We start from the raw sequence: 15,898 nt of genomic DNA, 5'->3' as shown, positions 1-15,898 counted from the left end.
TTTTAAGAATGGGAAAATATTTATATTTTTAAATACTTTTATGACTCTCTTATCCAATGGTAAAAAGAACATTCCAACAAACGAATTGTTTCTTTGGCAACATTTTTGAAGTATAATATTGAATTCATATTTTAGCTCCTATTATTCAGTATAATTTTTCTATAATTCTAAGTTATATGTTCCCTGAGGGCAGGCACCATGTCTGACCCAGATGTGTATCTTACTGAACATTTGACACATAAGAGATTCTTGGGACAAACTTGTTAAATGAATAAATGGAGGCTCTTAATCAACTTTACTCCGAAGAAATACAGGGCTAAAGCACAGTATCCCACTCAGTCATGCACGAGGGACTAAAGAACAACGTGAGATTCTCATCCGTTGTAATACCAAATGTTATTTGTATTTAACCAGAATGTAGCTGATCATAAGTATGTGAAAAAAATGTCTTACAGGGTTCATTTCTGGACAAAAGAAATCCACTTTGAATTCAATCCCTAAGATGAGTTATTTCAGGAAATTATGAATCACCAGCAATGATGACAAAGGCAAAAATATACAAAACTAGAGGCCTGATGCATGAAATTCCTGAAAGGGTAGGCCCCCGCAGTCCCAGCTGCCTCGGCCCTCGCAGCCCCGACTTCCTCCAGAAGGTCGTCGGGATGGTCATTCTGCTGTTTGGCCATTTGGTTGATTTGCATATTATGATTTCATTATTACACCAACACCGTAAAGGTGACAACTCTAAATCCTAGAATGAGTATGGGGAACTCTGATAAGTAAAAAAATGGAGATTTCCAAGTGAAGATTCTAATCAACCCTGAAAGAGCTTGTCAAGGCCTTGAGGCCTAAAGGTGTTTCCAGAAGGAAGCAATCTGGGCCAGTTGCAAGAGGGATACTTTGGGGAGGAAAGAGAGAAAGCATCTTATATAATAAAGTCTAATATGCAAATCTACTGAACAGTGGAACAACTGGTGGATCAACTGGTCGCTATGATGCGCACTGACCACCAGGGGGCAGATGCTCAATGCAGGAGCTGCCCCCAACCCGCAGGCCTGGACCAGCAGCAGCAGCGGGGGTTGGGGGGGGGGGCTGGTGAGCAGGTGGCCCGAGGCCAGCCAAGGTGGGTGCCAGCAGGGGTCCCCCGATTGATCAGCCCTGATCACCAGCCAGGCCTAGGGACCCTACCCATGCACGGATTTTGTGCACTGGGCCTCTAGTGTTAAATATTTGTACAAGGAAGAAGAGAAAAAGGCATGTGCTTAGAGATACTACATCAAAGGTTAAAAAAAACAAAACTGTGTAGTAAAAGTAGGAAATTATTCCCCAATGACAAATGATTGCCAGAAAAAGTACAGTTCTCACCTATTATATTGAAGGATCCTGTGATTGTCCTGAGTTAGTGTGGACTGTTTCAAATAACTTATATTAAAATATTTCCTAAAGTATAAATATCTTTAACTTTTTAAATAAATCCTTCTTTCTGGGTTCAATTTCCTAATTAACCCTTTGAGTGCCAACCAATATCCTAGGAACTATGCTAAAATTGCCAAGGCATTTTGAGCTAAGGTTTTTAAATTTGTTTTCCCACATAAAGAGTGAACTACTAGCATGTAATAGTGACACTGCAGGAGGAGCGCGATAGTGCTCCCGGCACTTTTGGCAAAAGACAGGAGGAGCGGAGGAGCGTGATCACGCTCCCCAGCACTCTAGGGGTTAAACAACACACACACACACACACACACACACACAAAACCTGTGGCATTGTTAATGTCTTTTCCAAAAGTTCAAATGACTATTTTTTTTTTAATGGAAAATCAGAAGCTAAAACAAGCTCCTGCCCTGAAGACTTAAAACTGTGTTTTGAAATGGATTGTGAAGGTTGCCACACAGGACAATAGCTGAAGTTTCATTCTGTATGTATGTGATCACCATGGTTAGTTTCTAATATAATGTTCAGTATGTAAGATCACTTTGTTAGCAGAACAGCACATTACCAAATGATTCTTCAATTAAAGAAGCTTTTCTTTTCTTCCTTCTTTTTTTTCCTAGAGGAAAGTATATATTTTAATATATACCCTAGAAAAAATATATATCTTGTAAATAATTTTTATTTGTGTCAAAAATAATCTTCTTTCTGAGGGAGAATGAAGCCAATGATTTTAAAAAGCAAGCTGAGGCTACAGACTCCAGCTCTGTTTTATTTCTTTGTACATTTCAAACCACTTCAGATTTTTTAACTCTGTAAAATTTATTCAGACAATTTGTTGAGTGGCTGTCACATACCATGTGCTGTGCTCAGTGCTGGAGATATAGCAATGAGCACATAGATACAAGTTGCTGCCCTCATGGGGCTTCCAGTCCATGGGGGTTGGGGAAGATGGACAATGCAAAGTAAATTTTGGCTAAAGCTAGATGTGGTGAATAAGTATGAAGGAGGATAGGGGTCGCTTCAGGTAGGGGTGAGTTAAAGTCTTATGTAGAAGATCTGAATGTGAAGATGACATTTCAGCAAAGACCTGAGAGAGGTGAGGGACTGAACTGTCTGCAAACAAGACCAAATGCCCCTAGAAAGTGTCTACCAGCCCTGCTGGAGCTGACTGCTCGCATAGGAGGTGTGGACTGAACACTAGCATGGGGGATGTGGACGAAAGCTTGATTGGAGTGTGTTCAAGAAAAAATAGGAGAGGAATTAGACATATTGAGTATAGATAAAGCCAGAGGCAGGTTGACGTCAATTGCCATCTAGAGATTAGTTTTTCTTTTTTTTCTTACATGGGAAAAACATTTTGTAGGGGGGTGGGAAGTGTGGGGCTAATGTACTAATGTGACTAATACAGTAGAGCAGAAAATGATTTAGGAGAGAGGAGCAATTTTCTGTGGGAGGGATCATCTTTGTGCAGTTTAGAGGGGGTCTGGTGCACAAATGCAGGGGACTGGTCTTCGAAGTCTGGACGATTTCCACTGAAACAGGAGGGGAGGCCGAGAACATGGGCCCAGATGCAAGCAGGAGGGAAGGCGTGGTTGGAAGCTATGAAGTACAGTCTGCGTATAAGTGACCAGGCAAACCTACAGAGGCATGAGTTAAGAAAGTAAAATTAACTCTAACATTATTGGGACACTTAACAAAGGATGCTAGGATGTGCAGTTATAATGAAACTAGAGGCCCAATGTACAAAATTCGTGCAAGAGTAGGCCTTCCTTCCCCTGGCTGCCAGCACAGCTTCCCTCTTGTACCCGGGACCCAGGCTTCCCTTCAGCCGCCAGCAGGCACCTCGCAGCCCCAGCTTCATCCAGAAGGTCATCCGGAAGGATGTCTGGTCTAATTAGCATATTACACTTTTATTATTATAGATAATTAATATTTCTTACTAAATTAGTGCTTTTTAGGGTAAAGGTAAGGCATATATCTGTATGTGCTTATAAAAGTGATTATGTGTTTAATCCTTAAAGATTATTAGAATGACTAAAACTTACTCCCCAAAATTTATCATGGGCTAGCTACTTTGTTATTAGACACAATATTAGAGGGAAGTAGACAGTTGAATAATTATTCAGGCTCCAAAGATCATTGAATTTGGATCACTGCACACCAACCCAAATTTAAATAAAATATTTTAGAACACTGTGTCTTGTGTTCTGACTAAATTATTAATTTGTAATCTAAATTTGAAGAGGTATATCTCTAGTGATTTGGGCTCCAGGTGCATACAAAATAAAGGGGAAGACATGCTACTAATGATAAGCAGCAAAGCAATTGTATTAAACATCAGATGAAACAGCAGTGTTTCTAACTTTACTATATGGATTAGCCTGCTAGAGTGGCAATAACAAAATACTATAGATGGGTAACTTAAACAACAGAAATTGATTTCTCACAGTTCTGGAAGCTGGAAGTCCAAGATATAGATGTTGTCAGGTTTGGTTTCTGGCTTGTAAGTGACCACCTTCTTACTGTGTCTTAGAGGACCCTTTCTTTATGTGTCCTACTCTTCATCTTCATAGGACACCATTCCTATTAGATTAGGACCCAACCCTTGTTACTTCATTTAACCTTAATTACCTCCTTAACAACCCTATCTCCAAATATAGTCACTTGGGGTTTATGGCTTGAACATACAAAGGGGTGGGGGGTGGGCACAGTTGAATCCATACACTATGTTAAAGGTTTGGCAATATTTGGAACATATAGGGACTCTGCAAATAACTGGGACTATAAAACGGCAAAGGAGACATGGAGAACAAAGTTCCTTTGTAGAGCATGGAGTCTTGAGACAGAGACAGAAAAAGTTGAGACAAACACAAACATTTAAGCTGTGATATGTGCTGTTAAGGAAATTACCACGGTTCCAAAATAAAGATAAAGTGGATCTACTTTTGATAGGGTGGTCAGGGAAGGCCTTTCTGAGAAGTAACATGTCAGCTGAGAGCTGAAGGATGAGAAGACATTAGCAAAAGAATGTTCTAGAGAAGGGCAACAGTATGCACAAAGGTCCTGAGACAGGAAAGAACAGAAAGAAGGCAAGGATGACAGGGGCATGGTGATCAAGAGTGAGGTAAGTAGTTCTGAGAGGGAGACATGAGGTCTGAGGTAGGCAGGAATCAGAACTTATGGGTCATGGGAGAAGTGTGTTTTTTAGGCCTAATTGCAGTGTGAAACCAACTGGTATTTTACAAAGACCACTCTAGCCACTGTAAGGGAAGAGACCAGGCAGCAATGGGTGAGGGGAAATACATGTTAGGAGATAATTGCTGTACGGCAGGCTTGGATCAGGCCGGCAGCATTGCAGACTGGAAAACAGACTGGAGAGACATTTTGGAAGAGGATTCAACCGATTTGAGGGAGTACCTGGCTGTGGTAAATGAAGACAAGGAGGAGTCCAGGATTACTTTTAGGTTCCTGACCTGGGCAACAGATGGGCCAATTCTCTAAAAGGAAAGGCCTAAGTAGGGAATGTCTTGGGGGAAGTGGGGAGGGTGAGAATTGAGAGTTCTGTTTTGAACAGCTATACCTAAAGTAAATCCAAGTAGCGATGTCAGGTGGTTGGTTAGGTATATAGTGTGGAGCTCAGAGGAGAGGCTTGGAAGCCATTACTATATTGATGGCATTGGAAGCCACAGAAGAGAGTATGATAAAGAAAAGACGTCCAGAATTAAGCCATTCAACAAGCAGTAATCCCAGATGTGATGCAAAAATTTAGTCAATGAACCATCTATAACGTGGGTTTGGGGATGGGGAAGAAGGATGGAGGGAGAGCTATTGAGAATCCATCTCGTTAGGTCAGCCAAGCTGTAATGCAGGCTTAGACCAGAGTAAATGAGAACTGATCCTTTTTCTTGTCCTATCATATCTTCTCTTCCAGGGCACTCTGATTTCATCTCCCAATGCCGACTGTTGCCTCTAGGTTTATATTTCAGTCTTAATATTTTTACTTGCTTGCTAAATATCTCATTTTGGGTTCCCCTCAGTACCTCAAACAAAATACTTGGTCAAATCCAGCTTATTTGCTCCATCTACCATAGCATTGCTCTTTTGATACTCCTACTCCCAGGAAATGTGAGGTGGGTCTTCCCCCTTGTTTCTTCTTATTTTCCTTAATGAGTAAGTTGCCAAATCTTGTTGGTTACACATCAGTAATATTGTTTAATCAGGCTAAGTTTTCATTTGTAAAATATATTAACTTTAAAAAGTATCCACTGTTATCATAAATGCTAATAAATAAAATTCTTTTAATCAAAGATGCAATGTTATTTTTGTAAGAACTGCATTTTCTTCAAATCTTCCACCTAAAGATTTACCTTTGGACTAAGATATAGTATGAATAAAAGTGAAGCCAGCTTACAGAGATATTTAGACTGCAAAGCTATTCAACCTTAGCAGAAGCAGCTACTTTGGTTCTATCTTTATCATCACGTTTAGGAATGAATCACTGAAAACAGAGATAGAAATAGAGATGGATAGGAAAGTCTTGGGCCATCTAATTCATCTCCTTGTTGTGCCGGGAAGGTTTTTTTTTATGTCAAATGCCAGTGAGATATTGTGCAATAAAAGCCTTAGATTGCAACATTTCAATCATTTTTGTTGGGCGACTAATTATCTTTCAAGTTGCTTTCAGCATTGTTCTCTGAAGTCCTTCTCATGTATCCGTGTTAGATGAGAGATGTTTCCCTTTCTATACAGAAATGGCCTGGGACCTAAAAGGGATAAATTCCAATTATTTTTTCATAATAGTGATGAGTCTGCATTAAGTCAACATCCCTCCTTATGATCCTTTTTGTGACCAGTAACACACATTTGTGAGATCATTACCCAGAACAAGCTTGTTACCAGAGGATGGTTAAAAACAAACAGGAACCTCTCAGAATCAAACATGCCCCCTTGGCACCTTATGGTGCAGAAGCATTATTCTCATGGGGTTCCCAATAGAATTCTTGGTGTGGGATGACCTCCTCATTATCCCTAGAGCTTTGATGAGGGGAGGAGTGGAGTGGGGATGGCATTTGGGAAAATTATTGTTTTTAAGCTCTTTGGCTATTGTTCAACATCGCTCAGTTATCTCACATTGATTTAATCACATAATATGGTGTGTGCTCTTTTGAGAGCTATGTTTTATTGTTTTTTTCTAATTGTTGACTTCCTATATTCAATTTTATACCTTCCCCCCTTTAAAAACCATTCTTAGGTCTCTAGGTATTATTCCTCCAAGTTCTATGATATCTGCATGTCACTTGGTTGAGACTTGTCTGTAATGCCATTAACATGCTCCATTCCTCCTATTTGTCATCCTTAATTAAGGTGCTAAATTCCTTTGTGTCTTCTCACCAGCCACACCCTTCTCCCCCAAACTGAATATGCTCCATAAAACATTATCTTTTGTTTCTAGTGTTTGACATAATTCTTAATCCAGTTGAGTCCATTCTTACTCAAGCCAATTAGTTTGGGCAAGTTCACATGACCTTTTAAACTGATTTCTGAAACTTCAATTATGTGAATAAAGTAGTTTTAGTATTTTTCAAAAGCTCTTCCTTGGCAGTGCAGAGCAGTAATGATTAGCTGCTTGTGGAAAGCAACAAGGTAGGAACGCTAGAATGGATTGATATCTTGGATTTCATATGCTCCCCATTTCCTTTACTGAGTCCTGAGTTGCACTTTTAAGAAGCTGACACTTTATAATAACACTCCCCTCTACTCCCAGGTTGAGTCTATAAAACTAGAGACTAGGCAAAAGGCCACAGTTGGCTCTGGATACAAAGAGTAGAAGGTTGTGTCTGATTTGACCTTTCTTACATATTATAGAATTCTGGCAACTACCCAGAACTGCTTTTCTAGGAGAATATGTAATCTATATATATAAAAGCCTCAGTGACCAAACGACCCAATGACCCAATAACCCAACGACCCAATGACCCAATGACTGGTCGACCAGTCACTATGACGTCCACTGACCACCAGGGGGCAGATGCTCAACACAGGAGCTGCCCCCTGGTGGTCAGTGCACTCCCACAGCCAACCTCCATGATCATTCCACCCAGCTGGCCAACCTCCCCTAGTCACTCCCCCCAACCAGCCAACCTCCCATGGTCCTTCCCGCCGGCTGGCCGGCCCTGATCGTCCCAACAGGGACTGGGCAAGATGATCCCGATTGGTCCTGATCACCGGCCAGGCTGGGGGACCCCACCCATGCACGAATTCATGCACCAGGCCTCTAGTTAAAATATAAAGAAGTAGCAGTTTTAAGGCTTATCAGAAATGTCAATGGATGTTCTTGGATTTAGTAAAGTGTGTCAAAAGAAAATAAGAGTTCCACTGGTCTGAGGAGCACATGAACTCAGCATTGCCTCCCCCTTTTGCCATGCATGCATGCAGGGGCAAGCATGCCACCGAGAACACTTCATTCCTGTTCTCATCTGGTGTCTCCTGCAGCCACAGAGATCACAACAGCTGTAATAAATAAAGCATCTATTTAATACATTTTCATGCCAAATATTATTCAGCATTCTTTTGTCCTCAGTTTGATAGAAAACAGCATGGTGAACTTACTACCTCTCCTTACTGCAGTGAGCCCACATAACTATGAAAGATATAACAGTTCAAACCTGCACATCGGCAAAACCACCATTCCCTCTATTTTAAAATTATTAAGACAATAATACAGAGAACAAAAAATGTAATAAAGGAAGTCTGTTATCATTATTGAAGAGGTATTAGAATTAGTACTAGGCTTTTTTATTCTCCTCAGGAAAGATAATGAGAAGCATTCAGAATATGTGGCCATGCAAATGTATGGGTTAGAGGGGGGTCTTTAAAAAATAAATGTTACATATGTGGCAATATGAGGAAGAATATTCTTAAGGAATTTCACAGAATTTTTATGTAAAGTCTCATCATACAGTATTATGATCTCAGGGATATTTTGTGATATTTACCAAGTCTTCTGAGAGTTCATTTATTCAGGCTCTACTTTAAGGAGGAACTTATAAGATTCAGAGCTAAAATATAATTCTGGAATATGCCCAGCTGATCCCATTAAATCCAACCTGAAAAGGAGCAGTATAATGATACGAACAATTCGCATTCTTTGAGTTGTTACACCTCACTTGAAATGCATTCCTTCTGGATTAAAACAGCAATTCCTCTTTGTTTCTCTCTCTAGGCCGAGGTTCAGCTATGCTACCTGGAAGCACAAAGAGATGCTGTTGAGCAGATGTCCCTCAAGCTGTACAGCGAGCAGTACACCAGCGGCAGCAAGAGAAAGGAAGAGTTTGCTGATATGTCAAAAGTTCATGCAGTGGGAGGCACAGGGTAGGGAACTACTCTTTGTGTTGTTTTATCCTCATAATCTCCACTTTTTCGGTGATTTTGCACTGGTAGGCGTGAGGCAGGCATTTCCTCCCAAGGTAACAGATAAGAAGCAGCTCACTAGAGTAGGTAGGCATTTATGTTCTTTTTCATTCGTGCCTTGAGAGATGTTTCCCTTTCTATATAGAAATGGCTTGGGATCTAAAAGAGATAAACTCCAATTATTTTTTCATAATAGTGATGAGTCTGCATTAAGTCAACATCCATAGAATTGAAGACTGTGGATTTTACCAGCCTCTGTCACCTAACCCAGAACTTCCTCACTTTGTTATGATTTATTGAAAAACAGCCTTGTGATTTTACCAGTCTTTGTGTGACTATATCGTGCCTATAGTATTGGTGGTTTTTCTTTATAAATTTATTTTTCAGTGTATTTCCCCCTTTTTAGGTGGAACCATTCTTTTAAAGTTTGTCTATGGATCTTTTAAACACCAGAACCTTTGTAGAACATAATTTTCCTGAAAAATGTAGATATTTAATAACTGTTTAGAGACCATGGCTGGCCGGTTTGCTTCATTGTAAAGTCAACTGGAAGAATAGACTAGCATCTGAATTGTCTAGGGCAGTGGTCGGCAAACTCATTAGTCAACAGAGCCAAATATCAACAGTACAACGATTGAAATTTCTTTTGAGAGCCAAATTTTTTAAACTTAAACTATATAGGTAGGTACATTGTTATTAACTTAATTAGGGTACTCCTAAGGTTAGGAAGAGCCACACTCAAGGGGCCAAAGAGCCGCATGTGGCTCGTGAGCCGCAGTTTGCCAATCACGGGTCTAGGGTGAGTGAAAGGACCCAGCAACATCAGTAACCCATGGGCAGTTTTATTTGGCCTGAGACATATGGCTGTATTTACATTATATTAACTACCCATCTTCTAAATAATTATCATGCATTCAGATATTTCCAATGGCTCTAAAGTTATGCAAACATTGTATATATATTTTTTTCTTTTTTGTCTCTTCTAGCTTAATGCTAATATTTAGTAGGTAAAAATTAAACAGTAAAAGAGTAGTAATGAAATTTAATTATTTCATAGTTTTAATGACTTGATAATAATTATACTCATAAAAATGGAAACAGTAACCTATTTTACTTTTATACTTGAGCCAGACAACTAAGGAGAGGCACTGTTCCCCCAAGTCTGTTACATATTAAGAGCATCTTATTACCCTATGAGGTGTAACTCTAGCTAAAATATTTCCTGAAAGGCAGGTGGAAAAGAAATCTTTTTAGGTACTTGTTTGCAGTTATCTTTTAAGTACTTAGAGTTTTTATTGGACTTTACATCCCCATATAAATTTTTGGGATAAATTAAGTATGCTGACTACAGATTCTGTCTTGTTCTATGATCCAGGATCTAAGAATACAGAAAAAGGATCAAAGTCATAATTCTGTTTAAGAATTGAGAAATACATTTTTAAATTTACTTTTCTATATATTTTGTTGCTCTGTCAGGATTTCTTTTATCCATAGACATGTTACATATATATTTGATTACACATTTAATTCAGTAGACATTTATTCACAAGAAGAAAAGCATAGAAGCAAATAAGAAAGAAAAGGTTAAAACTTGGAGCATAAACAATAAGCTGTTTTGAAGCCTCAATGTGCTTTAATTTCCCTAAATGCCTAAGTGATCTCTGGTGTACACGCAAGCACAAACTTTAGGTCACATTTTCATGTTTTCTAAAGCCCTGGAGACTGAACGGGCACCACGTGCTTCTGACCTCAGATTCCAAGGACCCAACCTGAGTACTTACTCTGGGCTCCACAAATCATAAATCTGCCCTGGGAATTGCTTAGTTAACAACAAGCATTGTTCAGGGACGTGGGAGTAGGTGAACTTGCCTGATATCTTTTGTTTATGCTCCTTGGGGTACTGAAGGCTGTGCATTGTGCAGAAATTTAAGAGTGTGCTGAAGAAAAAGCAGCTATTTAATACTAAGGACAAAAACCATATACTATTTTCTACTTTCTGTTTACACACAGAAAAGCATTGTGTGAGAAATGCATGTGGGTGAGGTTATCTGGGTTGTTCTGCCCCCAAGACTCTTTGCTCCCACAGTCAAATCCTTAATTCTGAAACCTTAAGAACATTGCCTTGTAAAATTATCTGCTCCATGACACACAAACTTCATTAACTTTTTCTTTTGTTGCATAGACTGATCATTGTTTCTGATAAGCAATTGTGGGAATAGTGTGGGCTTTCTAGGGTCTTCATTCCATATGCAGATCTCCAATCTACTGAAGAGAAAATTAAGTTGGTGGTACAATTCATATATTTTTTTATTTCCTTCTCATGTCTACACCCATGCTAAAAAGAGCATGTAGTTGAAAAATGCACTGGACTACCCAACAGAGGACTCAAATTCTAGATCGAATAATGATATTAAATTTCTAAGAATTTTACACAACCAAAATATCATTTAGAAATGAAATTACCACTCTGGCTTGACAGACAGGTGTGTACCAAGGTGCACAACTATGAACGTGTGTTTAGCAGCCATGAATAGGTTTGGCTGGAAGATGTCCCCGAATGCTTGTGAGGCCATGTAAGCTTTAGTCACAGAGTGTGTTTGCCTGTGGGGGACATTTGGCACTGGCTCCAGCATTGCGAAGTGGGAAACTGTGGCTTCCTGGGGGATATGCAATGTCTGAGTCACCCAACAAGTTTTCCTCTGAGAGCAGGTTGGTGCTTTTTGATTCCCGCCAATTTAAATGAAAGCATTTATAGATGGGTTGTTTTCTTTCATTCCATAAATATTCATTGAAGACCTACTATGTTCATGGCATGATGCCCTGAGCAGAGTTTGTTAAGAACACCTACGTTTTATAGATTTTGTAAAGTATAACCCTCTTTTTTCCCAACACTTCTTTCTACTGCAAAAAATTCATTTTTTTACATGAATTTCAAAGATTCTGTTGAATTCATTAATTGGCATCCTACCTGCTGGCAAGACTTAGATTACCAACCATGTCTTTTATTCAGCTTATAAATGATGGAACTGGTAAGCAAAAAGGCTGGGAGACTGGCTTGTCCAGGATGATGGTGTAAGATGGAGCTAAGACCTCAACTCAGAAACCTGGGTCAGAATGCAGTGGGCAATCCATAAGTCATGCTTTGCTCTCTCTCTGAAGGATTTTATTCAGACCATTGATAAACATTTTCCCCTTAAATTCCATGTTGTGCATATTCCATACTTTATGAAATTTAAATTATGGTCTCTTCTACTATGGAGAACTGCAAAGAATCTTAAGAATATTTATTAAAGCCACAAGGAAGTTTGGGCAAAACTTAGCAAAGTAGGCTTCAGTGAAAACAAAATTGACTTCATCATTGATTTGGCAAATAGTATTATATGTACCTGCTATATGAAGTACAGAAATTAAAAGGCAAAATAAAATGGTCCCTGACTTTGAGAGGCCCAGAGTTTGGTAGGAGGAGCCAGATCTGTAAACAATATGGAATAAAAGATCACAAATGCTGAGTTAAAATCTGCATGAGGTTAAGGGTGGGGCTCATGGAAGGCAGAGCTGTTCTGACTGGTGGGAGTGAGTCAGAGCAGGTCAGGAAAGACATCACAGACAGAGGACTCTGGAGATGAATTTTGAAAGAGGGCAAGGTCAGGGGCAGAGCTTTTCAGTTTAATATGAATAAACATTTATTGAGCATCTACAAAGACAGACCACAGCCTCTGCTTTCATGAAATTTACAGTCTAGCAAGACAGTGCAGTGCATGTTAAGCCAGTATTTGTCTGCAATAAGAGAGAAGGGAAAGCAATGAGAGAGATGGGGAGCTCAGAGCAATGGGGTGGGCTCCATGAGATAGAGCTATGTCTTTTGTGTTTACCACACTGCTCTGAATCTGGTGCAGTGCCTGGCAAATGCTAGGGCTCAGTGAATGAATAGATGCATGAATGAATAACTAAAACTAATCCCGGGCTCAGAGAGAGAGAGCAGAGGTCTGGAATCATCAGACTGCCTGCTTTTCCATATGACTGGAGAGCAGGGTTGAAAGTTGGAGGGGGTGTGAAAAATAAGGCTTGGGGAGAAGGGGAAGCTCAGCTCCTGGAGTTAATCATTGAATTCATGGTTCTTAACCAGGATAGTGCATCAGGGTCACCTGTGGAGCTTTTAAGCTGAAAAAATGCCTGTCTACCCCCACCCAATGAAAATTCGGATTCAGTAGGTAGAGTGGGCCAAGATATGATTATGTCCTAATGCTTACTTCCAGCTGTGAGACATTGCTCTAATGGTTTTCAAAATATAGTTTCTGGACCAGCAGCATCAACATCTTCTGTGAATTTGTTAGAAGTGCCAATTCTGGGCCCCACTCCAGATCTACTAAATTGGAATGTATGGGGTCCAACGTCATTTAACAAGTCATTCAGGTGATTCAGATGCAGTTTGAGAAACACTGCTTTCGTCTTAAAGATTTTAGGTTGGAAATGAATGGAGAAGGATACAGATAGTCATGGAGGGGATATAAAGTATATCATAGGGAATATAGTCAATAATATTGTAACAACTATGTATGGTATTAGATTTATCGAGGTAATTAATTAATACATTATATAATGTCCAATCACTGGGTTATATACCTGAAACTAATAATTATATGTCAACTGTAGTTGAAAAGTAAGAAAATTTTTAAAATAAATTAATGGAGAATGTGGAGACTGAATTAGAAACTAAAGCCTGAAAAAAAATCAATAAACATTGGATGAGGGGAATGATACTGCATTTTCTGGTTCATGGAGGAGAAAGAATAGAGGAGGCTTTGGATTCAACTGACTTTGGTGTCATTCAACATCTAATATTTATTGATTTATACTATTAAGTGCTGGCTGAAGTAGGCATTGTGATGTAGAGACAATGGGAGACAGAGGGTGACAGATGTATGTAAATCAGGAAAGCCTTCCAGGAAAAGTCTCACTGAGACTGGCTCAGGGTCAGAAGTGACAATAAGAATGTTTCTCACAGAGGAGGCAGGGTGTACAAACAGCTGGAACCACTAAAGGATACCCAGCATGACTAGATTGGCAGTTTTTAAACAATATTCTGGCATCAGTGTGGAGAATAGCTTGGCAAGGACAAGACTACACAGTGCTTCTTTAATAGGCTATTCTAGTCATCCAAGTGAGAAATAGGACCCGAGCTAAGACAGCAGCAATGGAAATGGGAAGAAGGAAGTTGAACTGATAAGACTTGGTCACCAGTATTTAATAATGTTTCAGGCTCATACACTATGGCAGATGGACTTGTCACTCACTGAGATGAGGAATTCAGGTGAGGAGCTGAAGGGGGAAAGAAGCTACTTGTAGTTCTTTTAATGGTCTGTGGAACATCTGAGTGGAAATGCCCAGGAAGCAGATCTCCAATGTTTTGGGCTTCTCAACCAGCAACAAGGGCAGTATGGTGACTATGGGTAGCAGAGGCTCAGAGAGGTAGTAGCTTACCTTTTGGTAGTCTCTTCACCCCTCTCAAGTGGACATAAAATTATCTTTAAGAATGTTTAAAGAAAAGTAGAAAATCTGAACAGATTGATTACTAGTAGGGATATTGAATCAGTAATCAAAAACCTTCCAACAAATAAGTCTAGGACCAGATGGCTTCACTAGTGAATTTTACCAGTGAAGAATTAATACCAACCCTTTTCAAGCTCTTCCAAAAAATAGGACAGGAGGGAATTCTTTCAAACTTATTTTATGAAGCCAGCATTACCCTGACACCAAAACCAGACAAGGATACTAAAAGAAGAGAAAAGTACAGGCTAATATCCCTAATGAACATACATGCAAAATCTTCAACAAAATCCTATATAATAAAAGCCTAATATGCAAATCAACTGAACGGCAGAACAACCAGCAGAACGACCAGTTGCTATGACATGCAGTGACCACCAGGGGGCAGACGCTCAATGCAGGAGCTGCCCCCTGGTGGTCAGTGCACTCCCACAGGGGGAGCGCTGCTCAGCCAGAAGCCGGGCTCATGGCTGGCGAGTGCAGCGGCAGTGACGGGAGCGCTAAGGATGTCTGACTGACGGCTTAGGCCTGCTCCCTGGGAGTCAGTTGTCAGTCAGACATCCCCCAAGGGCTCCCAGACTGTGAGAGGGAGCAGGCTGGGCTGAGGGACCTCCTTGAGTGCACAAATTTCATGCACTGGGCCTCTAGTCAATAATAAAAATCTATTTAAAATTTTTTTTAATTAAAAAAAAATTAAAATCCAGGTTCAGGTTGACTCGCAAAAGCTCTTCCTGTTGACCGGTGTTCCTTCCGATCAAAAGCAATCAAACGCAAGACTCAGAAACACCAGGCAGACAACTGCCTTCTCAAGGCCCCTCAAGACCCTTCCTGCCCTGACGCACGTGGGTAAAACAGGCCTGAGCTGTGTGTGGTCCTCAGGCTGAGTGGACACCTTCCAGCCCTGAGTGCCAGTTGCACACAATCAATACCGCCGGGGTTGGAGCAAGCATCTCTCCACGCCAGAAGCCGTGGAGGCAGGTGGATAGGTTTGCAGTGGGGGAGGAGGAAAGCAGGCTTACCGGGTATCCGGGTATCTGTTACTCAGAGAGAGATGAAAGGGGAGTCAGCAGGCCCTTTCAGAGCTGCAAACAGCCTGCCCAGGCCGGTCACGCGGCCTGCCGGCCGTCCAGCTGGACCACAGGAATTCCTTCCCCTGCGGTTGACCAGACCAGGAAAGCTCCGCTGGGCTGCTGGTCTTAATAGGTTGTTAATGATTGATGCGGAGGCCTTTCATGTCACCCAATGAAAGACAGAAGCGGGGCAGCTTTGGACTTGATGGCTGCACCAGCACTTGTTTCGTGCAAGGGCGGAATTTTAAAACATTTATGTTGGCTGAGCCGGTGCTGGGCTGCACCACCGCTCGTCAGAGGAATGAAACCATCTTGTCTGGTGTTCGCCTCCCTTTGTTCTTTCACTCAGACGTTAAAAATACAGCAGGCTAAAAGGGGGAAACAAATTTCAAAGATCCCGCTAGGTGCCGGGCGCAAAGAGCAGGCGAGATGTGGGGGG

At 40.6% G+C, this 15,898-nt stretch overlaps 1 protein-coding gene across 1 annotated transcript in view; it reads left to right on the top strand.

Moving 5' to 3' along the window:
- AKAP6 (A kinase (PRKA) anchor protein 6) overlaps positions 1-15,898 on the top strand; it is a 509,871-nt gene that overhangs the window by 352,365 nt on the left and 141,608 nt on the right. Inside the window, 1 exon segment of the mRNA XM_005880979.2 lies at positions 8,655-8,803. Within this exon segment, the coding sequence (XP_005881041.1) occupies positions 8,655-8,803 (149 nt within the window).

This window comes from Myotis brandtii, unplaced genomic scaffold (assembly GCF_000412655.1).
Source record: "Myotis brandtii unplaced genomic scaffold, ASM41265v1 scaffold667, whole genome shotgun sequence".
Lineage (NCBI taxonomy): Eukaryota > Metazoa > Chordata > Mammalia > Chiroptera > Vespertilionidae > Myotis > Myotis brandtii.
This window is presented reverse-complemented; position numbering and strand designations above follow the sequence as displayed.